At 46.6% G+C, this 26573-nt stretch overlaps 1 protein-coding gene across 2 annotated transcripts in view; it reads left to right on the forward strand.

The window, feature by feature from the left end:
- Window positions 1–12644, forward strand: part of BMPER (BMP binding endothelial regulator) — a 187155-nt gene extending 174511 nt beyond the window's left edge. For both annotated transcript variants that reach the window (XM_084896864.1, XM_084896865.1), the window contains 2 exons: window positions 5998–6128; window positions 11213–12644. In XM_084896864.1, coding sequence (XP_084752990.1) covers window positions 5998–6128; window positions 11213–11394 — 313 coding nt within the window. In that variant the 3' untranslated portion in view covers window positions 11395–12644. The remainder of the gene's footprint in view (window positions 1–5997; window positions 6129–11212) is intronic.
- The last annotated feature ends 13929 nt before the right edge of the window (window positions 12645–26573 follow it).

Here is a 26573-nt window from a genome sequence, read left to right on the forward strand (position 1 = left end):
ACAGATGGTGGTTCTAGTCTTTGGCTTTGGCTCCTTAAGAGTCATCACCCTGAGCATCGGGTAAATAGGAAGGTGTGCACCCCTCCCCCAGCCCTGAGACACAAGACAACTCAGGCATGAGATCATATTTCCCACACAGGGTCTGATACGTGGTCTTATCAAGAGAGAAAGACTATAGGTCCAGAAAATGCACGATGGCTGTTGGGTCTCCTCTCTCGGCAAGTCCGAGGGACTTCTCTGAAAACTGGCATCTGTGGGAATCTGTCCGCACTGCTGCTCTTGAAAGGCGGCCTCTGTGTCCTCAGATGCCTCCGTTATTCCACAAAACCGGTCTCCAGCTTAGGAGGGCGCCTGCGGCTCATGCCCAGGCTGGACCTTCTGTGCCACACGCACTTCTCTGCGCAGGAACGGTGCTGCCCCCTGGGGAGAGGGCTAACAGGATGAAAGCAGTCAGTACTTTTCAGAACCTAGAGAGTGTCTCAATTAGGTAAAAAAGGAGAGCCCTAGGTTTTTTGTGTCTTTTTGTTGTTAATCCACACCCGAGGATATCTTTTTCATAGATTTTTTTTTTTTTTTAAGAGAGTGGAAGGAAGGGATGGAGGGAGAGAAGGAAGAGCAGGGAGAAAAGGAGAGATGTAGAGAGACAGAGAGACATCCATGTGAGAGAGACACACTGAACACTGATTGGTTGCTAGGCACCTGGGGCTTTCCTCCCTGGTGGCCTTCCTCCTTGCTCTGCCCGTGCCTGTCTAACTGACCGCCTACTACACTCTCCAGCTCTGTGATTCCTTCTGGACAGACTCCCTTGCCCGCCTGCATGGAATCAGTCCTCAGGATCTGTCACACTGGCTTCCTGCCCGTCACAGCCCTTCGGTCATTTGGACTCTGGCTTTTTGGTTCCGCACAATCTCCCTCTCTTGGTGGGCCCAGTTCTGTTCATCTCAGAGCCTGGCTTTGAACCGGGAATGAACAGAGCTCAGTGACTTCCTTCTTGGCCTGTGGGAGGCCTGGCACATGTCTGTGCGGGGCCCTTGGTGAGGCTGGACTGCAGGTAGGCTCAGTATTCCGGCCAGAGACACGCTGCCTCGGCTGTGTGTGAAAGGGACAAGCCCACCCAGCAGCCTGGCCTTGCTGTGCTGTCCCATCAGCCCTGGCAGCCACAGAACCGAGGCTGCAGCACATGCCTGCTCTTGGATGTTCTCACCAACATGCAAGCTCCAAAGGTGCCAAGGGGCTGGCCAGAAAGGGTCTGGAATGAGCAGCAGGGACTCCATGCTGGGGCTCCGTGGGTTTTGCTCCCCCCTCATGAACAACTCAATGAAGCGACCCCCAGTTTCTCAGCATTGCGCGTTTGGCCCTGCTTTTAGGGCTGGAGCGCTGTTTCTGCTGCATGTGCCAGGGTGCCCACAGAGGACTGAGGAGGAGGCAGAGGCAGCCACTGCTGGTTAGGGATGGAGTGACCTTCCGAGGAGTCATGTAACATGGATCTGCCTTCTTCCTGTGCTTACTCCCTCCAGTTACTTCCCTGCAACTTCGGCCAGGGAGGTCAGGGCAGAATGTCAAGGATTAAAGTATAAGTTAGGGGTGTCGAACTCAATCAGAGAAGGGGCCAAAATCTAAAATCCAGCCTAAATCGCGGGTCGAATGGTTTACTGAATAGTCATAAACTGACAATGTCATAAACTGACAGCGGAGTGCAGTGATGACAGCGCGGTGCGGGCCACATTGCAAGGCCTGGCGGGCTGGATTTGGCCCGCGGGCCTTGTGTTTGACACATGTGATATAAGTGACTCTTTTTGTAGGTTCTTGGAGGTTAAACATGCTGTGTTCACTCAGGCGGGACTCTGCCTCTTGGGTCCTTCCCCTCTTTCCCATCTGTGCCAGGTGCTAACAGGCCTGAGGTGCCTCCACACGGGTCTGTGACCTTCGCTGGAACACGCCATAAGGAGAGGCAGTGATTGTGTGTCGCCTCCAGCCCCGATTCTACTGTAGCTCCCAGAAAAGGTGACCTCACGCCACCCAGCCTCAGGCTCTTCCTGGGCAGTGGCCTCTGGCTGTGGACAGGGCTGCTGCCCTCACTCCTGCTTGGCTTTCTCTTCTCCCAAAAGCCTCGTGGAGAGTTCCCAATGGCTCAGACTGTGTCTGGGCATCCAAGGCCTGAGTGCTTGCCTCTCCCCGACAGGGTGGCCCTTGTGCCAGGAAAAGCAGAGGCAGAACCACCCGGTATGCTGTTGCTAGGCAGCCGAGAGATGTTGGATGTTTTGATTTTAGCAGCATGGGAGGCTTGCCTTTTTAATAACAGGGAGCTCTATAGGTTATTCTGACAATATTGAATGTACTTTTCTGAAAATGTGTCATGAGAGCAGAATTCTCGCATCCAGACCTTTTTCCACCATCCATTAATGAAAAACCGTACATCCCCTTGGACTCAGGAGGGCAGGACCAGACTTCAGAGTGAACCTGGCAGTAGAAGCCCTGGGAGAAGGGGCTTAGTTCAGAGGTGGCTGCGGCCGGCAGCGCCCAGGGCCATGGCCAGGTTGGGCGGCCGCCAGGGCATCCGGGCAACGACATCCATGCCCATCATTCCAGTCTGAGGACGCGAGGATCGGTCATTAGTCTGTTCCTGCCTGGTCTTCTGTTGATGCGCAGCGTGTGGCTGGATGAGCCAGATACATCCTTGTCCTCCCACAAACAGGGAGGGTCTGTGTGAGAATAAAGGCGTGTGGGGTGGGGCAAGGCGGTGAGGGGGCAGCCAGGAAGAAGGGACTTGGCCTGAGCTCACAGTGTCACCCTGCTGCCCTCAGGGTGTTGACTATTGATTTCCACATTCTCTCCCAGGCCCTGGGCACAAGTTTGTGTAAAAATTGTCAAGTTGACAAGTGAAAAGACATCTTGTGTTTTAACTTCTGTGAAAAAATAAAACACATCTTTTAAACCCTCCAAAATGTGTGAAATGTTTCGAGCGAAGGGCTGGCTTTGACAAATGTTTTTGGCCTCAAATGCTGTCCGTCACGAGCATCAAGTAATCCAGGTTGTTCCCGTCTCCTGGTCTTCCTCATTGTCAAGGGCAGACAGGTCAGAGATTGTGTGTGAGGACTCAGTGTGTGAGGACGCGCTGGGTGTCTGTACGGGTGGTTATTAAATGTGTGCCTAAGCCATGTTCTCTCAACAGTCTCCAGGAATGGGATTTAGCTGCCCACACCTCATTGTAACCGGAATAAATAGCTTCCTGAGACAACAGTAGGAATGGAGAGGAAAGAAGGAAAGCATTCCCCAGTAGTCCTTCCACCTAGAAAACATGGAAACTGAATCTGTTTCCTGTCCACATGCCTCCACAGAACCACCATGGGTGGTTTTCCAAATCGGAGGCTGCATCTGCTCCTGTGGAGACCAGCTCTTTTCCATACAAATACTGTCCTTTTTCCGGGCCCACGAGGTGCCCCTCCATCAATGTCACCTCAAGGGTTTGTGGACAAGGGAAAGGGACCTCCACCCCAAGGGTCAGGAAGGAGGGTGGGACAAGTGCCTCCTGGGGAAGGGAAGTAGAAATGGGGTTAGACGGGAGATCCCGGGGCAGAGCTTCTGCAAGTGTCGCCATAGAGTCTGAGCTTGCACATGATGGGTGCAGGTTAGTCGGAAATGAAAATGGAAACAGTACAGGGCATAGTGGTGGGGAGGGTTCATTCCCAAATATCAGGCTGTTTTAAGAGCCGGCTTCCTTTGGCTTTTTCTGGAAGCCTGGAGGCTCCACATAGACTTAAAGACACAGCACTGTTATGTCTTGTCCCAGAAAGGGTTTGCCAGTGAACATGATTTCGCAGGAACTCTGTAATGCAAGTGGGAGAAGCTTATTAAGAAATGCAGCCTTGCCGAAGCCGGTTTGGCTCAGTGGTAGAGCGTCAGTCTGCGGACTGAAAGGTCCCAGGTTCGATTCCGGTCAAGGGCATGTACATTGGTTGTGGGCACATTCCCGGTAGGGGATGTGCAAGAGGCAGCTGGTGGATGTTTCTCTCTCATCGACGTTTCTAGCTCTCTATCTCACTCCCTTCCTCTCTGTAAAAAAATCGATAAAATATATTTTTAAAAAAAGAAAAGAAAAGAAAAGAAATGCAGCCTTGATGATGACAGAGAAGAGAGAGATCAGTGCTTCTGTGTCAATTAGTGTGTCATCACATGATCTTTCACCTGTGACGTGGAAGAGGCTCTCTGGGTTTCCGGTTTGCCCCTCTCTTGCCCCTGTTAGTTCATGTTTCCCAGGGCCCTGCCCTTGAGTGTTGGGCTGCAGTAACTATGGGGGTGCCTGGTGAGTCTGTGGTCCTTTCACAGGGTTCCTGCTATTCTCGTTCAGAGCAGGCGGTAGAGCTGGCTGGTCACTCTCTGACCAGGTGTGCAGACATGTCCCACCAGGAAAAAATGGTGACATGTTAACACTGGGTGACCGTGTGCATCCTGACCACTTACGAGACTAAGAGTCAATCCTGATCACTTTTCAAGATTGTCTGTGCGATTTGTTATCTTGAACTCGCTCCTGTGAGGAAGAGGTTTTGCTGAGTAAGAGTCTGACAAAATAAGGGTAGTCGTATTTTATTCATCTAGGAAACCTCTTGCATAAATGCTGAGTCAGAGTTGCTAGGCAGGGAACTTGCTGGAAGGCAAAGGCTGAAAACGGTGGTATAGTCTGATAAAAAAAAAAAAAAAAAAAAAAGGGAGCACTAGGCTAGAGGTAGGAAGTGTAATTTAACTCATTCTTTTGCCACTTATTCATGTGATTGTGGGCGCATCTACTCACTGGTTAAAGGACCTCTTCGTTTCACTGAGAGTGACTGTCCGGTGTCCTATTGCCTCGCAGTGACAGACTGCACCTCATGAACTGTACTGTCCCAGGCCAAGGGCAGGTAATTATTGGGTCTTTGAGGTTAACATGTCTTAACACTCGTTACTTTTGCATTTAACATGTTAAGCGCCCATCCTGTTTTGTCTTCCGGACAGAAAGTACAGCGTCAGTCACCAGTGACTGACTGGGTGCTGAATGTGTTAAACATATTTCTGTTCTCTTTATGTCCTGGCGCATCGTCCCATATTTCAAGTTAAGTTAAGAGACCTTGGTTCGGTCCTCTTTCCCTTTCAGTCTCATGGGTGGCCAGAAGTTTTGCTTTCTTTGGAATTTGTCACACCACCTTCTTAAAAATGGAGTTCAGTGTTCCTTAAGAGACTAAGAGTCAAAATATTGCTGTGGGATTTTGTGCTTTCTCCCTTGGTCACCTTTTCGGTTCCATTGCAGAGTAGTGCCTACCATTCCCGAATCAGAGCTAGTCACAAAAGGACAACACCATGAATGGCGGCTATGTTCAAAGAGCTGCCTTTCCATCGTGATAACATCTAGGCACACGTGGCAATTCACATCTAAGTTAATTAAAAATAAATCAAGTAGCCTAGCCAGTTTGGCTTCATGGTTGAACATTGACCCATGTACCAGGTCATAGTTCGATTCCTGGTCAGAGCACATGCCCAGGTTGCAGTTCCATCCCCAGTAGGGGGTGTGCAGGAGGCAACTGATAGATGATTCTCTTTCATCATTGATGTTTCTCTCTCTTTCTCCCTCTCCCTTCCTCTCTCTCTGACAGCAATAAAAACACTTGAAAATGTAAGTTTAAACAACCTGACTATAGAATAAAATAAAAAGTTCAGTTCCTCAGTCATCCCTGATGCATTCCCAGTGCTCGCTAATCAGGGGAGACAGTGGCTGCTGCTCTGGATGGAGGAGAACCCAGAGCATGGCTTTCCCTGCGGAACCTCCTGCTCCGGGAGCAAGGGGCTCTCCAGCCTTGCTGTTGGGAGAGAGCTGTGCAGAATTGCCACTCCAGTTTTAGGTGTCAACCTAAAACAGCAGCCTGCAGTGGCCAGTCAGGCTTGCCCACTCACCCCTCACCCCTTGCTGCAAGTCACGTGTAGGGTGTTGGATATTCTTGAATGTTTCTCTTTCTCTTGGTCCCGCAGGTCCTGTGTGACAGACATGTGTGAGTGTCCAGTCCATAAGAACTGTTACTGCGAGTCATTCCTGGCATACACCCGGGCCTGCCAGCGCGAGGGCGTCGGCGTCCACTGGGAGCCCCAGCAGAGCTGTGCAGGTGAGCGGTTCTGGGCCCCCCCCATCCCATCAGAAGCTCACCTCCCTGCCCAGGCCCGCCGTGGGGGAGACTTGGGGGTGTGAATGGACACATCCCGCCTGGGCCGAAGGGAAATCCCGACAGTGGCCCAGCTGGATGGCACCTTGACAAAACACAGGGACTTCCCACGAGGGGCAGGACAGAAAGCACACAAGAGAGATGCTCTGGAAGGCGCAGGTTTGAGCAATTGAAAGATTTTCTGTTTCACAACCCCCTAGCCTCAAGCTGCCAGCTGGATGTCACATGGACAGTCACAGCTGTGCTTGGGGTCTGGGTGGGGCAATGCAGACTCAGGATAACTGCAGTCACTTAAGGTCTTTAGGGTAGCTGTGATTTTATTATTATTTTTTTTTTTTTTTTGAGAGAGAGATTGTGCTGCAAACCCTAGCAGAATGTTCCTTTGTCCAGATTTATGTCTATAATAGTTGTTTCAGCTCTTTGATCTCAGGCAAGGTCATCAGCTTCTTTGCTGTATGTGAAATGGACATCTTTTTCACCCAAGCACTACTTCCCACAACGTGGCTGTGCACCGGGCATCGTGCTGAGCACAGTGGGCACTTTGGTGACGTGACCCCCTGTCATTGAGGTGCTGGCAGTCCCATGGAAGAGCCAGACAACAGTGGTAACCTACACTAAGTGCTTGCTGAGAATGGTCGGTGTGATGCAGGAAAGAATCGTCTGGAAGCTGTGTTTTCAGTGTGTGGATCTCTTGTTCACTTAGGCCAGTGGGTCCTAGTTTGGCTGCGTTTTGGAGTCACTTTGGAAGCTTAAAACAACACAGACCCAGAAACCTATGCCTGGGCCTCCGGCCCAGACAGCCTGCTTTGGTTGGCCTTGTGTGTCTTTTAAAACCTTTCAGGTGGCTCTGACCTGCCGCCAGAGCTGAAACCACTGAGTTAATGTGACGGCGTATGCTTAGGTGGGTGGCTCGGGGGGAGTAGCTGGAGGGTCTGTGGAGGTTACTAAAGCCTCTTCCGGCCGCCCCTGATGCAGTCATGAGTCTGTGTCCTTGCAAAGCACCAAGACCCTTTCATCTCCTTTGATGTCCCTGTGGGTGTGCTCCCTCCTCTGCAAACCCAAGTCCATTCTTTATATCTCAGTTCACTTTCCGCAGCCTGAGCACCTCTTTTAGTGCTGCCTGCATCTCGGAGGTATGTGGATTTGATGAAAAATAGCTCGCACTGAGCTGTGGCAGAGACTCCTGAGGTGAGACTCCCTGGCTCACCTCTTCCCTGAAGAATCAGTGAGGGTTAGCTTCGTAAGGGCAATGTTTTTGAGGGACTGGGTCCCTTTGGTACATCTTGAACACACCTACTGAATGCTCCTTCTCTATGTTGAGACCTCCTGCCCTCGCATTGATCAGAGGATGAATAACAGATAGGGAGTCAAGCCCCCTCCACCCAGCCTGGTGAAATGCTGGGCTCAGCAGAACTTGGCAGATTTGCTGGCTGTGGTGAGGATTGTATTAGATACAGAATCTATGAACTCTTCCTGGCCCAGAGCTATAGTTAGCACCATTTCAGCACACACATTGCTTTTGAAGGCTACGCATTTTGTGTCAGCATCCTGATTTCAGGGGCTGAATCTCAGAAGCTAAATTTACTTTTCTAATGGAAAAGGAATATGGGTCCTGAAAGGTTTCATTTCCCACTTACAATTATGGAGCCATCTGAGTGAAGTATAGCTCCATCAATGTGCTGCTGCAGGGGAGCCTTTCACACACACACACACACACACACACACACACACACAATGAACTTCTGCAGATTCACACACACACACACTATAAACCTCTATAGATTCACACACACACATACACATACACACACACACAGTGAACTTCCGCAGATTCACACACACACAGACACACTATGAATCTCTGTAGATTCTCTCTCTCTCTCTCTCACACACACACACACACACACACACACACACACAGTATGAACTTCAGCTGATTGACAGCTGGTACATGAGAAATTTACAGATACATGCAGCATCCCTCAGTAGACTCATCTGGAATTCTGAACACTAGAAGAACACTCTTTCCTTGTTTTTAGCTCCCAGAGAAAGGAATTTTACAGAGTAAAAGGCTTGGGAGTTGAATAAATAAGAAGCCAGCTAGGCTTGAAACTCTGAACAAATGAGGGACTTCCCAAGTGTAGCCTGGATTTTGATAGTATCGTGACTACCAACCCAACACACATGGCCACTAGCTGTGGGAGGAAGGACTAATTGGACTCCAGTGTAGCATGTGAATTACCAAATACAATGCAATATGTGAGTTACCAATTTCTAAGTACCTCCAGCCCCCAGGATTCTGCTGGTACTACTTTTATTACATGTTGATACATCTGATTTTCCCCTATCTGGCTTTATTCTTTTGATAAATTTTATTTTAAATTACAGTTTACATTCAATATTATTTTTATTAGTTTTAGGTGTACAGGATAGCCATTAGACAATCATACTTTACAAAATTCCCTCCCCAATACTTCAGGTTCTTACCTGGCAGTATAGTTACTACAATATTATTAACGATATCCCCTATGCTATAATTTATATCCCTGGGACTATTTTGTAACTGGGTCCCTTTGGTACATCTTGAACACACCTACCAATTAGTAGTTCTTAATTTCTTCACCTTTCTCATCCAGCCCCTTAACCCCATTCTACTCTGGCAACCATCAGTCTGTTCTCTGTACCTATGAGTCTGTTTCTATGTTGTTTCCTTATTTATTTTGCTCTTTAGATGCCATCTGTAAGTGGAATCATATGGCATTTAGCTTACCCTGTCTGACTTATTTCACTTAGCATAATACCCACTAGGTCCTTCCATGCTGTCACAAATAGAGATAGTTCATTCTTTTTTATGGCCAAGTAATCCATTGAACTACAGCTTTTTAATCCACTCATCTGCTGATGGGTACTTGAGTTGTTTTCACATGTCAACTATTGTAAATAATGTTGCAATGAACATAGGAGTGCATATATCCCTTTGAATTTGTGATGAGTACCCAAAAGCAGAATCACTGGGTCATAAGACCATTCCATTTAGGAACCACCATACTGTTTTCCATCATGAATGCACCAATCTGCATTCCCACCAACAGTGCATGAGGGTTCCCTTTTCTCCACATCCTTGCCAACACTTGTTGTTTATTGACTTATTGATGTAGCCTTAAAGGTTTGTAGCCTTTCTGACATTTGTGAGGTCATAGTTCACTTTGGTTTTGATTTGCATTTGATTAATGATGTTGAACATCTTTTAATATGTCTATTGGCCATCTGGATAAGTATCTTATCCTATTTGGATAAGTATCTATTCAGGTCTTCTGCCCATTTTTTAATTGGATTGTTTGTTTTCTTGGTGTTGAGTTGCATGAGTTTTTTATAAAGACTGGATAGTAATCCCATTACCAGATATATTTAGCTTTACTCTTGCTCTAACTTTCCTCAGATTGATTAATTCAACACATAATTAAAATATGATGACAATATATTAACACATTTCCAATATCTTTGGTAGATTTTTTTTTCCTGTTGTGTAATTGTGTTTATTTGAATATTGGTATGTTTGCACAAAATGTTTGTATTTATCACAGCTCAGTTGCTTAGAGGACTCTTTGGAGTTCATTTTTCACAGTATTATCAATAACTAAATGACCTTATAGATTTCCTTATAGCTATACTAATGTATAGTTTGTCTTAGCTTGGAATAAAAAGCTTTCATTTTGTTTTATTTTAAAGTTCACTAGCCTAGCAGCTGGATCTTTGATGTTATTTTTTTTAGGTGCAGGTGATCCCAGAGTGTTATGGAATGATTGGTGTTCATTATTCCTTTGTTAAAATGCAAAAGTCTGAATCTCAGAGGGGGTGGGTGAAAAGAGATTAACCAAAGAATTTATATGCATATATGCATATATGCATAATCCATGGGCAAAGAAAATAGTGTGGTGAAGGCCTGGGGGCGGGGGGGGGGGCAGATTAGAAGCAGTGAACAGGGGATAAAAGGAGACACCTGATGTTGGTACGTTTGAAGTTGTCCCAGAGGCTTCTTACCAACATCAGAATAATGGGAGTGCCAGAAGAAGAGAGAGAGCAAGACACTGAAAACCTACTTGAAGAAATAATAACCGAAAACTTCCCACACCTGGTGAAAGAAATAGACTTACAAGTCCAGGAAGCACACAGAACCCTAAACAAAAGGAATCCAAAGAGGACCACACTAAGACACATCATAATTAAAATGCCAAGAGCAAAAGTCAAAGAGAGAATCTTACAAGCAGCAAGAAAAAAACAGTTAGTTACCTACAAGGGAACACCCATACAATTATCAGCTGATTTCTCAACAGAAACTGTGAAGGCCAGACGGGAGGGGCAAGAAATATTCAAAATGATGAATAGCAAGAACCTACAACCAAGATTACTCTACCCAGCAAAGTTATCATTCAGAATTGAAGGGCAGATAAAAAGCTTCACAGATCAGAAAAAGCTAAAGATAAAAAAGAGGAAAAAGAAGAAAAAAGTAAAGATAAAAATTATGAACAACAAATACATATCTATCAACAAGTGAATCTAAAAGTCAAGTGAATTAAAAACCTGAGGAACAGAATAAACTGGTGAATATAATAGAATTAGGGGCATGGAATGGGATTGATAATTCTCAGGGGGAAAGGGATGTCTGCATGGGGGGTACAGGAAAAGACTGGACAGAAATCATATACCTACGGATGAGGACAGTGGGGTGTGTGTGGGGATGGGTAGGTAAGGGCAGATGGCGGAGTAGGGAACAGGTGAAGGGGAGCTATGGAGGGGAGGGGGAGAGAAACAATTGTAATAATCTGAACAATAAAGATTTATTATTTTTTTTAAAAAGGGAGACACCTGCATTACTTTCAACAATAAAGGTTTTTAAAATGCAAAAGTGATCCAGTGTTGTGGAAAGGCCTGGGCCGTGAGTGACATGAGCCTGCAGGATGGATCAGGCTGTGGATGAACTAATGAGGCCATTTCACCACATCTCACCTTTATCTTCTTTCTTCCAGCCACCCAGTGTAAGCACGGGGCTGTGTATGACACCTGCGGCCCAGGATGTGTCAAGACCTGTGACAACTGGAATGAGATTGGTCCGTGCAATAAGCCATGTGTTGCGGGCTGCCACTGTCCCGCCAACCTGGTCCTTCACCGGGGAAGGTGCATCAAGCCAGTCCTTTGTCCTCAGCGGTGACCTCTGTTCAGCAGCTAAAGACTTTGAAACCTGGTGTCCTTGACACTGGCGTGGAAGAGCCGGTGAAGGACTACTGTGTTCGTGTGCCCTCCTGCGCACACACACAGAGTATATACATGTACATATATAGATATAGAGATATATTCAGAAACATTTCGTCATTTATATAAACTACAGGTGGATTATTATATGTATATTTTTTGCTATAAGACATGTATTATTTCTAGAATCCTAATCTGTAAGCCATTGGACACATTGTATAAATAAACCAGATGTTTTTAATTTAATAAGGCAGCATGCGGACATCTTGGATAGCTTTAACATCACATACGTTGTCATTTAGAAGGAAGTTTTTCTAAAAAAAAAAAAAAAAAAAAAAAAAAAAAAAAAAAAATTCTCAATTGCCTGCCTGCATTAATTTTAGCTTTGAATCGGGATTTGCAGCTGAGTGAGAAGTGTGTTTCTCCGGAGAAGGGCAGCCCTATCCAGGGACGTTTCATGATTGCAGAGAAAGGAATGTTTGCCCCAAAGAGACGGCTGCTGATTGGTGACAGGCCCTAATGGTGCGTGGAAAGCAAGGCCTAGGTTCTTAGACGTTATTGGGTCATGATCTCGTATGATTTCACAAACTGATTGGTGGGTTGCCAAGAAATATATATTTGTTACTGGAACATAGCCAAAGAATCAAATGGTTTCTTACCATCTTTATATATTCTCAGAGTCTCCTGATTGTATAAGTGTGTGTTTGTGGTGGATGCATCCACTTGTATGTCACACATAGAGATTAAGGAGTGTCTGGGTGACATGTTCGTTTTATTGGGCATGAGCAAATATTTGGAGACACTTGCACAGCATAAGAAAAACTATCCATTTCTCTGAATCTCTGAACAATTTAGGATGGGCAAATCTGATGAGTGCCATCTCCATGTTGTGACTGTTCCATTTATAAAGTGAAAGCCTTTAATTATTTATAGAGGATTCCCCATTCAGTGCTATTTGGTGACTGTTAACACGTAATTATTAGACAGAAAGAAAGCCTTTACGGATCTGTCGATTTAACATTAGTCCAAATGAAGAATGGTCTATATACTTGCTCTGCTATCCTGATAGGTTAATGTTAGTCACCATGTGATTTTCCTCACTTGTTTTCAGCTGCATAAGTGGAAATGTCAACAAAACAAAACCCACTGATGTCTAAAAATAAACATGTTTTGAATTGTAGTAAATAAAGGGCTTAAAATTTAAAACTACATATTTTCCATTTCAAGATGTGCTATGCTGTACTTTATAAATAAGCTATACCAACTTCAGGTTCCTTGATCTTTAATAGCTCTATTTAAATACATTTTATATACCCTGCTAGTGCATGAAATTCGTGCATGGAAGGGGTGATTCCCTCAGCCCAGCCTGCACCCTCTCCAATTGGGGATTACTTGGGGGATGTCCAACTGCTGGTTTAGGCCCAAGGGATCAGGCCTAAACCAGTGGTCAGACATCCCTCTCACAATCTGAGACTGCTGGCTCCTAACCACTCACCTGCCTACCTCCCTGCCTGATCACCCCTAACCTCTCTGCCTGCCTGCCTGATTGCCTCTGACTGCCCTCCTCTTCCAGCCTGATCTTGCCCCCACTGCCCTCCCCTGCTGGCCTGATCTCACCCCAATTGCCCTCCTCTGTTGGCCTGATCTCACCCCAACTGCCATTCCCTGTCAGCCTGATCACCCCTAACGGCCTCTGCCTTGGCCCCCACCACCATGGCTTTGTCATGAAGGAAGTCAGACGTTCGGAAGATGTCCGGTTAATTAGCATATTACCCTTTTAGTAGTATAGATAGATTATATAGGATAGGATTGCTTAAGTGAGAGAGAGGGGCTTTTTCATCAGGAGGAGATGCTGCACTGATAGCCAGCCATATGCACTGCACTGCCAAACCGATCATTAAAAAATTGAACCACTTTCTTACACCTTACACCAAACAGCTGTTGCCCTTAAAACCCCCTCCTCAGCCCCCACCTTAGATTCTGCCTTCGCAGTTCACCGAGATTAGGTTCTGATTGGTCAGTTTCTATGCCATTCCGTGTCAAAAGCTCCACTTCCTAGGCAGCCATTAGCTCCTCGTGCTTCACCCAGATTTGGTTCTGATTATTCAATTTCTATGCCAGTCAGCATATGCAGGCTTATCAATGGGCCTGATCAGAGAGGTGGGGCTGATCAGTAGTCCCAGTGGAAGCCCTAGAGAAAGAGAGGCATGGCTGCTGGCCAGGCCCCAAAAGAAAGAGAGAGGCAGGAGCTGATCAACAGCTTCCACAGAGGTTACGGATCACACTCTGGTTCTCTCTCCAGACCTCTCTTTGGGCCTGATCCACAGCCCCCTCGGCAATCAGTGCTGGGTCACAGTGCCTGCAGCAAGGGACAGTCAGTCGAGCCTTTGGAAGTTTTGGATGTTACGGACCTTGACTTTTTATATATTAGAATAATGCATTATAAAGAGTATTATTAATGGTAACAGCAAAATCCCAAATTGTTGAGAGTCAGCGTGTTGCCATCACTTGTGAAGACATCTGTGTTTAGCAGGTTTTCCTAACAGCTAACTGATGAACTGGGTTTCTTCCTGGGACATGAATGGTTGTTGGAGTGAACAGAATGAAGTGTACAGTGTAATAGTGACTGAGGAACCAGGGAATGTGAATGTTATTGTTGTACTTGGGTCCTAAACACCCCACTATGTGGGACCCACAGTAGCCAGGCCACCGCATTAGTGCTGTATGTGGAAGGAGAGCTTGGATTTAGGAGACCTCTTCTAGGTGTAGTTTGTGACCTTGCCCCTATTGTTTGAGGATTTGCTTATCTGTTACACAAAGAGGTAGTGTCAAGGCAGGGTTAAGAACCAGGGGGTCTCAACCCCCTGCCACTACTGAGAGACTTGCATAGTCATCCAGACACAATTTATAATCACTTGCTTTTATTTCATTTATTCCCCACACTGTGCTAAAAGGAGACAGAGGGAAATCAGTTGATCTGCCCTGTTTGTTTTTTTTATTCCTTTATATCCTCTTTCAATTACTTCCCAGTTTACTCTTTATTAAAAGAGATATGCAGAAGGAAGATGATGCAGAAGGGAAATTGTGGGTGGTTATTTACTGCTCATGACTAATCCAAGGGCTGAGTAACTGTACCCAGCGAGACACAGTAGCCTCTTTTTCAACATTATCAACCCCGGGGGATGAATGATGAAGGCCCTTTTTCATGGATCAATTTCATGAATTTGGGTGGCTTGATTACAAATCTGTGTGACATACTTTCTCCAGGGTTTAGTTTAACCTGAGATTTTTTTTCATGCCTATTCTTAGAAGAAGGAAAGAGAGAAGACAGAGGGGAGTTTGGGCCTACTAAGTCAAACAGCTTTCTGATGAGGGAGAGTGGGGACATCAGCTCAACAGTTGGTTTCCCTTTATTGTTATTGGCCATAGCTTTAGTAGAGCAATGATTTTTGGCTCATGACTGATTGTAATGCAGATTAACCAAGTGCTTCAGTGATAGTGGGCCCACTTTATTCACATGGGATGTTTTCGTGGGTTCTCAAAGGCAAGCTCCGGCAGAGTTAGATGACTTGAAGTGAAAATGTTCCATTTCTCTCATTAATATAAATAGCCCAGGCTAGCAGTTAGTGTGGGTTCCATGATACCGATGAAATTAATAGAGAGGTTGATATTGCTCTGTCTACATGTATAGAATCGCTATGTGGGTCATGCTATTAGCTATGAATATTGAATTTGATGAGGGAATCGGCACTCTTATGATTCTCATTACCCATGGTGCTAAGGAAAAGTAAGTTCTTTCCTTTCTTCCTATGAAAAATAGTTATGTTTGAAAGTTTTGGGGTTTTGTTTTCATTGATTTGAGAGAAAGAAAGGAAAGGAGAAGGAGAGAGAAAAATATTGATGCGAGGGAGAAACATCAATCAGTTACCTCCCATTTATGCGCTGACCAGGGATCAAACCTACCACCTGGGTTTGTGCCCTGACCAGGAATCAAAACCTCTGACCCTTCAGTACATGGAATGATACTCCAACCAACTGACCCATAGCAGCCAGGGCCTAAAGAAAATTTTTGAAGTAGGAAGGAAAGTGCATCCTCCACATTGATAGCAGTAGTTATATATTAAAGTGGTGGCTCCGTGTGGGTTCCGTGATACCTATGAAATTCTATGAGAATCACCAACTCTTCCAGTCAAAGGTCTAATTGCATGTGTCCTGAGCATCTGACCACCAGCCTGTGAAAGGCCACCTCCCAACAAAACAAGGAAGACCCAAAGGACTCTTCCCTCAGCTTTCGTTGTACATGGATAAGCCATTTAACTGGAAAACTCTCTCTTATTATGAAACTAGAGGCCCGGTGCACAAAATTCATGCATGAGGTGCAGGGGGCAGGTGTCCCTCAGCCTGGTCTTGGCCTGCAAAGACACCAACATTCCTCACCTGGCCTCTAGCCAAGGGTTCCTCCCCTCCTTCCATACAGCCTCTGGGAAGATGCTTGTCCTGGAGCCTCCTCAGGGCCCCGGCCCACAATGCCCTGCAGCTCAGGTACTGGGTGCTTGGGCTTTCAGGAATGGCTTCCTTGCCTGGCTGTGCATCAGCTGCCATGGGAGCCTTGCCTCAGGAGTCGCCCTCCTGGACCATATTACTTGCAAGTATGTGTGGGGAGCAGCCTCGGCAGCAGTGATTTGATGTCTGTAGCATGCCTGCCAGACACACACACACACACACACACACACACACACACACACACATACACCGCTCCGCTGAGGCGCCAGGCTAGTAATGTCTGGACTGTTGGCAAGGGGCTTCCAGACTGTGACTGGGGCTGCTGGGCTATGACTGGGGGCTGCAGGTAGAGGACCCTGGCACCCATAGGGCTCTTTTAGCATCATGAACTGGAAAGATCCATTTTTCTGGTTCCTCCCCTGCCATGGGCACGCTGAGCTTGGGGTCCCACAGGCCTCTTTCCTCCCACCGCAAGGCAGGCCAGGTGTGGATTCTGGGTGCTTGGACTCGGGGCTCATAACCGCACAGGCCTCTTTCTTCCCGCAGCACGGCAGGCCAGGGCGCGGACTCTGGGTGTGCAAACTCTGGGCTTGCTGCCCCAGAGGTTCCTTCCCTCCCGCCACACAACCGAGGCATGTACATTGGGCTCACAGCCCCACAGGCTCCTCTCCTGCAGCACAGCCATGGCTCAGATGCTGAGCTCATGCCGCCACTGGCAACACAAGCTCAGTGTCCCACTCCCAGTCCTCTGGCCAGAGAACCCTCCTCGCCCTCCATGGCCAAGGAGCAGATACTGGGCGCCCATTGCCTGGGTGATGCTGCCAGCGTCTGCTATGGGCACCATCATTTTTTGTCGCAGAGTGATGGCTAATTTACATATTACTCTTTTATTATAAAGGATATTTCAGACATACAGAAAGGCATAGAGACTGGTGTTGCAAACACCCATGAATACATTACCTAATTAAGAAAAATAACATGATGGGTAGTCTGTACATTTTTGTTGCATAAATAAAATCAAGCCAAGAGCCATGGCTGCAACAGCTCCATGTGAAGTGTTTTTTTGTTGAGCTTCTGTGCACTTTGCTGCTTTTCGTCACTCACATTCTCTGGATCTGACAAGCGTTGGGTAAGTGAGCCAGAAAGCTCTTGGTGTAGGAGAAAGAATGCCTGAGGTGACAGGCGCCAAGATATTTTAATCAGTTATCTCCTCCAAACATCACCCTCAGGAACACGCAAAAATTGTCTCTGATTCTAAATCCTGATTTACAAGGCTTTTCAGAATCCAGGATTTTCATTCTGAAAAAAGTCAGGGTTCAGGTGGCCAAGAATGAGTTCACAGAAAGAAAAAAAACAAATGTTGGTGATTACGCCTATCCTAAATGCAGACCCAGACACCGAGTCCTCTAAGGTGGCCTTTTGGGCCTTAGAGTCATGGTGCTCCATTGGACTTTCACGAACCTGATTGAATGACCCGCTTGGGATCCATCTTCACCTGAGTTCCCTTTCAGCTTAATTTGGGGCAGCTTTGAGAAGATTAAGGTGGCACAGACTGAGCCTTAAGGATAATTCCGAGTGAGCCTGGCTAAGCCAAGTGGGAAGGGTGTTCCAGGCAGGGTTTTGTTCCTAAGGGAAATACTTCCTAAAGTGCTGTATCCAAAAATAATGTTTGTCTGGGTCCTGGGGTAAATAGGGCTGCCTGTAACTAGCACCTCTGGGGACATCTTAGGTCCCATCCAACTGCTCCAGGAGCAAAAATGAATGCCAACCCCTGTCACCCCTTCCCCACACCTCTCAGTGGGCTGTAGCGATAGCTGGGAAGAGCCACTTCAGGGCAGATCCAGCTATGGGATGGTGGTAAGCAACGGGGTGACATTTTTTGTCAAAAGAGCAGGTGGGAGGCCCCTGAGACAGTCCAGAAGAGACACAATGAGCCCCCAAACTATGAGATAAAAAGGGGAGAAGTTTGTGACAGATTGGGTGATAGGAAGGTTTTTGGCTGGAGTGACAGGTGGTGATTACGCTAGTCTGTCACTGGAGGAACATTGGTGGGGGAGCAGCTTTGCTGGAATTTCTACTGTAAATCAGATTGCTCCTTAGGTTGTATTCTGTTCAGTTCAACAGACATCCTGAGCTTTAGGACTAAGAGATGGCCCTTAAGACAATCACAGTCCAAGAAGAATGACTTGTAAACCAGAGGATCACACAGCTGACGGTGGTAGAGTTTCAGTAAGTTCAATTTCTGCTTAAGAGCATGTCACAGTAGCTGGTCAGGGAAGGGGACTCTTGAGAAGAGCCTTATAAGGCTTAATAGATTCTACCTTTACAAAAACGTGTGTGTGTGTGTGTGTGTGTGTGTGTGTGTGTGTGTGTGTGTGTGTCTGTGCGCCTGTTCGCCTGTGCGCGAGCGCATTTCAGCAAATATGCATGCACATGGATGGTGCAGTCTGGAAGTTTAAGACCTGAGTCACTATGTGGATCAGAAGATAAGCAACAAGCCAAACTGCCTGGGAATGTGGAGAATGACTGGTTTGGGGGGATTGCTGGGGCACAATGAATTCACAGAACTTTTTTGAGCTGTGGCAATGGAGCTCGCATACCCTGAGAGGTCTTTGCAAGCCTCTCTTGGTTTTTAGTGGGTTTCAGGAAATGTTGGCATTTTGTGATAAGCTCTCTTTCTTTCTTGCATCTGGGTGTGTTCGAGTGTCTCTGGTGTGTTTCTGAGAATCTAGAGAGGGGAGGAGAGGGGAAGATACTTTTAATGGACCTTCAGTGAGGAGACATCTTTCAGACCTTCCAGACATTGGTTTCTTTAGCAGAACTGGTCCAGGGTAAATACATTTAATCGCCACCTTTATGGACTTGGCTGTGGCTCGAAGGCAGGGCCAAGGGATGTTTAGGTCCAAACAGTTGAACCTGCCAATGTCAGCAGCTCTTGTCACACCTACAGACAAAAGACCTGAGAAAACAGCTCACCCAGAGTTCTGGGTGGAGCAGTTCTGTTATGTTGTAGCCACTTGGTGTCATAGTCCAGCTTATGCTTTAAAAACTGACATCAACACCTTCTCCACTTCCTCCAACTGGAACTCGGCTGCCTAAGAAATTCCTCCAAGGATTACTTTCAGCAGTAAAATTTGGGCTTTGGGAAATGTTTGTGAAGGAGAAAAAGTTTCACTTTGGCTCCAAAAATGTAAATACCATTAGTTATGTTGTCGTTTTCACCGTGTTTCTGCACATAATTTAAAGAATCAGACCCTGAGTAACTCCTCCTGGCTCGGCTACTTAGACAGGCACGAAGGGGCGTAGAAGGCAGCAGAAAGCCTGGCTGATCCCACCACACAGAGCAGGCTGCCCGGAACCCAGATAGTCATAAGTTACTGTAAAGTCCCTGCAAACATCTGTGACGACTGCGAGTCAATGTATCCTTGACACACCATATGGACTCCCAACCCTAAGTCAGACCCAGGAATTTGTGATATGATGGGGTCCTGTTAGGTCTCTGAAAACATTTTTGAAGACAGTGAGTCAATGGATCCTTGACACACAACATGGATTCCCAACTCTAATCTTAAACCTAACCCTAAATGTAACCCTAAACCTTAGCCTAACCCTCCATGCAATATGGATTCCCAACCCTAACCCTAACTATAATCCTAACCTTAAACCTCCATGCAGTATGCATTTCCAAGCCCTTGACCTTAACCCTAACTCTCCACAGTATTGATTCCCAACCCTAACTCTAACCCCTAATCCTAACCATAACCACACAATATGGATTCCTAACTCTAACCCTACCCCAACCTTAACTATTAACCCTAATTCTAACCTTTAATCCTAACCCTAACCCTAATCCAAACTGTAACCCTAATCCTAAATCTACCCTCTAACCCTAACCATAACCACACAATATGGATTCCCAACTCTAACCCTAACTCTAACCCCCCATGCAGTATGGACTCCCTTGACTCTCTTGAAAACAGTTGTACCATGGCGGGGGGGGGGGAGGGGGGAGAGATGGAGAGGGGAGGTAGGCTCTGTCTTAAGGAACTTTCTTGCTCACTTCACTTGCTCTTAGAGCTAACTGGCTATGATAGAAAATTAAAGCAAGATGGAGGAGAAAGGATGGATAGACAGGTTTACCAACAATAATGTACCCCTAAAATTTAAGGGCAGACTGGTGGATGACACTAAAGAACATTTCCTACGCTGTTCAATGAGATGACATTTGGGGAATATCTATTTTCAAAGTCAAAACAGCTCAGCCTGAGCAGTTTCATTCCCATGATGGACCCACTCAGCACTTTTGATTCTGTGATTGGCATTATGGAGAATTCTTTTAATGGTCTATTAATAGCCAGGTCACCCCACTCATAGGCCCTGGCAGATTAATGTAGACCCTAAACCAGTTTGGGTTTACTGGATTGAGACCCCCCATAGAGTTCATGGCATGTCCAACTGAGCTGGGAGACGTTTACAGTACCTGCTGTTCCTGGGAGTCGGAGTGCAGGCATCAGCTTCATCCTTTTGTTTGGGGATGGAGAGTGGGCAGAAAGGCCTTTTCTCTCTGACTTTGCTGTTTATCTCCATTGGTTCTACTTTGTGGGGTTGGAGAATGTAAAAAACAAACAAACAAACAACAAAAAAAAAACAATATGCTGTACACATTTTAATTTATTATCTTACAAAACTTGGGTAAAATAAAAAGTTTACAAATTTGGGGAATTTTATATTTCTTTGGACTCAAGTGTTACCTAATCTATTCTTAACATTTATTGAATGTTAAGATTTTCATATTTATTGAATAGTTGATTTCAGGTGCACATATTTGAATGCAATTTTCCAAAGCAATACTGGTTTTCCTTGAAATGGGTTCCATGATTTATTGTTCTTATGGCTAGCTCACTGGGCTATCTGTTTTGTGACAGCAAGTGCATGGCAATTCTTGCCTAAATAATGCATATGCACATTATCTTCCTCACATAACATTGATTATTTTTAAATCAGCAATGCACCAAGCTTCATTTGTTTATGTTCCTACAAGCACAAGCACACGCTCCCTCTTACTGTGAAAGAAGAGGCCTGGTAGGAGCCACGGAGAGGCTGCGAGGCCAACAACAGAGACCCAGTAGATACAACTACATGTGTCTCTTTGCACAGACCCCAAGGGCTGTCTCACGCAAGAGTCATGCAAATGTGATTTATCTATGCCGCCTTCAAACAAATGCAAGCAAATAAAATCCAGTTCTGAGACTCTCACCCTCTGAATGGCATGGCATGACCTACATTGTCTTCAGGAATGTGCCTTTTATGACACATGGGAGCAGGAACCCCATGTCTCAAGGCATCCACTGAGCACCATCAAAGCTATGATCTGCCATCCAGATGTCTAGGCTGTTGGGGGTAAGGGCCAACTTCCAGATGGATTGGCCTTCTTATGGCATGAGCTGGCTGGATACTCAGAGTTGTATGGGCCTGGTCCTGGCCTGACTTGGTGCTTAGACTCTGGATGTGAGCATGTGCTCTAGGCAGGCCACCACAGGTCATGGGCATGGGTATGTACATGGCGGGCGAGGGGTTCCTGCCAGAGGTCTAGCGAGCCTGTAGGAATGGCCTTGCCCTTTGTGCTCATGCTCCTTCTCTTGCAGGGAGCAGAAAGGCCTCCCTCACAAGACCAGAGATTCTCAGGATTTCTAGCCAAAGGTCCCAGCAGCTGGGTTGGAGCATACAGGGCCAATGACAATTCTTCTACCCGGAGAAACAGACCACAATGTAGCTTTTTGAGATTTTTTCACCAAGAATCAAAACAAATTGGCATGTCATCTATTAATGTGTGCCACTCTTCCATATGTGTTGCCTTCACCTCTCAGTCCTGCCCCTTTGTAATTCTCCTCTCCCTAAATCAGGTGTCCCAAGCTTCTCTCTACCAACCTCCTGATCTGCATTCCAAACTGGCCTGCCCTCCTGGCAGCATCTTATGTTCCATTCCTTTCCTGGCACTTTCAAAAAATGTAGCTGACCATGTTTCTACTCCCTCAAGAATCAATTTATTGAAAATCTATTTGAGATGCTCTGAGATCTATGCAGGATCAGTTGTAAGTACTATACTTTCCTTTTCTTATCTTGAGTCTTCTGGAATTAAACATATTTGACCAGTAGACTGGCTCTAATGTGGGCATTTAAGGCACCATATGAGATGAAAGGGCAGGTGGACAGTCTTGCCCCAGCAATGTAGATGCAATGTAGACTCTACCTAGTAGGAGACTGGCTCTGTTACAAATCCTTTGAAACCTTTCTTATAACTATTTTTGTTTGTAAAGCATTTCTTGTTTTTAGGTATAATGTCTATAATTTCTGATGTCAAAAACCTATCAAAGAAAGAAGGTATTATTTAATTTGTCCTCTCTTGTGTGTCCTGACCCATGCACCCCCCCCCCCCCCCACTTCTCATGAAGAGTGGCTTCAGCTACTGCCTTATCTTATATAATAAAGAGGGAATATGTAAATTGACCACCACTTCACCACAAAGATGGTGGTGCCCACAGCAGAAGTGGGGGCGGGGGGGGGGGGGAGGAGGGTTGGGTTCTGTAACACAAGATGGTTGCACCCACAGCAGAGGCCAAGTTCCTGTAAGGAGCCTTAATGAGCAATCAGCAGGAACTGAGGCTGCGCCCTCCCCTGCCCCCATAGGGCTGGACAGCGGACCTCAGGCTGCATCCCTCACCTTGGTGCCAGGCTGGGGGACCTCAGGCTGCACCCCCGACCCAGCAGGGCTTAACGGGGGACCTCAGGCTGTGCCCCCAACCCCTGACACTAAGCCAGGGGAACTGAGGCCACACCTTCTGTCTAGTGGGACTTTAGGGAGGTGTCAAGGTGTGCTCTCCACCCCAGTGTTGGGCTGGAGAACCTCAGGCTGCTCCCCCGGCCCTGCCTCTGGGCCAGTGGACCTGAGGCTGCACCCCACATCTAGCAAGGCTCAACAAGGGATTTCAGGCTGCATCCCCCACCAGGAGGGGCTTGCTGGGGGACCTCAAGGCACTCCCCCATCCTGGTGCCGGGCAAGGGGACCTGAGGCTGTGCCCCCTGTCTGACAGGGCTTGACAAGGGTGGGACCAGCAGGGTCTGGATCTAGCTCAATGGGAGTGGGGGGGGGGGGGGCGTGGCCGGGTCTGGGTCTCCTGTAATTTTGGCAAACATGGGTGGGCGGGGACTTGACTCTGGGTCCCGTGGTGCACTCCAGATTCTTTTAATGTGCACAAAGTTCATGCACTGTACCACTAGTAGCCATATAAGTGAAAGTCATAAGATGATTCCTTCTAAGGGACCTGGATGAAATTCCAGAAATAAGTCATCAGAGTGCAGCTCAGTAAAATGAATTGCACATATTCAGATAATGAAGTTGAAATGAGCTAGTTTTCTGATCGAATGATAATATATAAAATGTATTTGTCATCGCTATGCAACATGGCTTACCTCTCGAGCCAAATGCAGTGAATGTTAGTTATTGTTTATGTGCAGGGTTGGTGGCTGTGAATCCTTTCCCAGACTCTGTGAGAGAGGGTTATGAGCCCCTGGCAAGGTCTTTGTAAGAGGGGACCAGTTTGATCAGCCCTCCTGAGCTTTACTGATGGGATGGATTCCATGGCTACCAGAGAGTAGCTTATTGTCAGCAAGCAATTCTAAAAATCACAGTGCGCGCGCGCGCGCGCACACACACACACACACACACACACACACACACACACACGCTAATGACAACAGAAATTCACAGCACTTTTAGGAGTCTTTTGGGTAGAATTTTATGTTTTATTTGACCTTTTGTTTGTGATAGGACATTCTCAAACATAAAAATGAAACGAACCAGTTCAAGCTGCTTGTCAAATTGCAGAGCGGAAACCTCAGTTTACTACAAATTGGCCTAATTAAACCGTATTAACATTGGTACCCTAGGGTGGATTTTTCTCCATTGCACAAAGTATGGCACTGCCAATTTCCATGTACAATGCAGGCGAGTCTGATGCTTTTATGGGTGATTTTCCAAATGGGGATCGTAAATGTGCCAGGGATCGCATCTCTGAAGCAAGGGGGAGGTATAACTCCTCCATAATTGCCATTTTCATTTGGGCAAATTAAATGAAAATGAAAACAAAAAACCCATCCTGCCTCTGCTGTGTCTCTGCAACTGAGCCTGGGGATGGGGGTATGGCTGGGGACTGTCAGAGGTGCTCCTACGGACTTAACTGCTATCTTCTCCCATCCCCCAACCACTTCTCCTCTCACTTCCTTTTCTCCTTCCTGAGACCTCAGGGGGGATCTGAGTGGAGGGAAAAGGCTCCCACCAGACAATGTACCTCTGCAGAGGTGGCCCTGCTGACTTCCGATGACAAGCTTTCATTCTAATGTGACTGTCCTTGCAGACACAGGCCACAGCGCTGTCTGTGGTTTCACTGCTCCCTGCATCCCGTCAGCTCTGGGAAGAATCACCATCAAGGAAACAGTGGGATTCCAAGACCCATTGTATGTGAATGTGGGGGTGGAGGGTGCTGTGAATGGAGTCTGTAAATGTGGGGGTGCTGCCACCCCCGACACAGGGCCCATGGAAGACAGGTGGCCTTGTCTCTTCTGCACAGTCTGTTCTAAATTCCAGACTCAAGTCATCCAACTGCCTCCGTGCCATCTCCACGTGGAACTCTGTGTCATCCTGAGCCAAGCTCATCATGCCTGCCTGCCCACTCACCTCTCCCTCCTACAGGCTCCTCATTTCAGTAAAGGAAGTAAGCTTGGAGTTACAAAGCCTCCTGCAAGGAAACTTGGGGTCACCAATGAGGGACTGAGAAGACCAAAATGGTAAGAGGGGACTCCCATCCAAGGGATTTTGGTTGAACAGATGACTGCCATGGGCTCCTGGGGGCTCAGTTACATCCGGCTCTCTCTGAAGAGCTGTTAACGTTATCTGCCTATTTCAAATCCCCAATCGTCAAAAGATGGCCCTGACATGTGAACTTCCTGGATTGCTCGGGCTTCCACAGGGACCCAAATGCCCCAGGACAGAAGGTAAGAGTTGCAAAGTACAGGCAACCAGGCCAATGTGCCGCCAGGCCAGGCAGACTATCGCTGCTCATCTCAGCTGGAATAAATTCCAAATCCCTTCTAAGATCTACAGTGTGCATTCTTAGTGTTTTGGTCCTTTGCTCCCTTCCTGACCTCATGTTGTATGTCTCTGCCCCTCTTTCACTCTGCTCTAGACGCTGGTCTCCACTGGCCTCTTGCTGTCTCCAAATTGCCAGACACATTCCCATGTCAAGGCTTTGTTCCCTGTTCCCACAATGCTATTCCTTCCGCATTGTGTATGGCTCATTCCTCATTCAAGTCCCTGCACAAAGATCACCCCATTCAAAAACGTTTTTGTCCTAATCATCTTTTCTAAAATAACACCTCTCCCTTCCAGAATCCATTTCCTTTCCCTCGTTTTTTTCCCCTTATCTAAACAGTATGAATTTATTCCTTTGCTTTTGTCTTACCCTCCCCCAATTCAGTGCTAGTTCATGAATGCAGGGACTTTGTGGGGTTTTTATTTTGTTTTGTTTTTTTACTGACATATCCCTGTGCCTAGAACAGTCCCTGGCGCACTGTAGACAAAATTGCCCTCAACGAGGACTCTCCAGAGAGGTGGATGGCAAATAATCTAATCAGATACTTGCTTTTGGACATACCCAGAGCAAGTGACAGTGTGAGGTGTATCCTGAGAAACGCTGCCCTCTTGTCCTGGTTCTTCATTTTCCATGTTGGATCCTGCAGGGGCCAGGTTGGCAGCATGGCCAAGAAGATGCTAGACATGGTCACCTCAAATCTGGGTATTCTTCCCAAGATCTCTAACATCACGGAATGGAACCTGAGCACACATGCCTCTTCTTCTTTCACTCCAGGAATCTGATGAATAGAGCCGTTGAGTCAATGAGATTCTCTTCAGAGAGCTCTGACCACCAGGTTTCTTTTAGCACAAATATGCACTATCTTCTTTGGGATGAACAAACCTGCTTCTCCGTGACTGTAATGAATTTCAACCTAGAAGAGGAGAGAGGTAAAATTATAATCTGAGACCTGGTTTGAGGTGTCAGTTTCATGCACGAGGCCACCCTGTCAAAAAGGAAGGAGGAAAGGTAAGTTGGTGCCTTGGTGTTGGGTTGGAAAGTACCTAGCATACAATTTAAGAACCTGGCTAAGGATGCTGGTGCTATATAAACTAAGGTAGTGGTCTACTTGGGTGGGGCACATACGGTTCATGGGGAAATATGGCCTACTGCCATTTTTGATAAATAAAATTTTACTGGAACACAGCTATGCTCATTCCTTACAAATTGTCTAGAAATATGTTCATGCTACAAGGACAGGATTGAGTATTAGTGACAGAGACAGTAGACTGAAATATATACTAGATGAACCTTTATGGAAGTCTGCCAACCCCAGAGTGAGTGGGAAGAGCCATGTTCTGAGAACCTGAGTCTTTAGGATCCCAGTCCCTGTCCTATAACTTAGGATGTCTGTGAGCAACTGGTCTGCCCTCAGTGAGACTTGGTTCATTTAAAAGCTCTTAGCCTAAAGAAGGTATTCAACACAAACTGGCTGAACAACTGCAGG

This window comes from Pipistrellus hanaki (genome assembly GCF_964339955.1).
Source record: "Pipistrellus hanaki genome assembly, chromosome: 10".
NCBI lineage: Eukaryota > Metazoa > Chordata > Mammalia > Chiroptera > Vespertilionidae > Pipistrellus > Pipistrellus hanaki.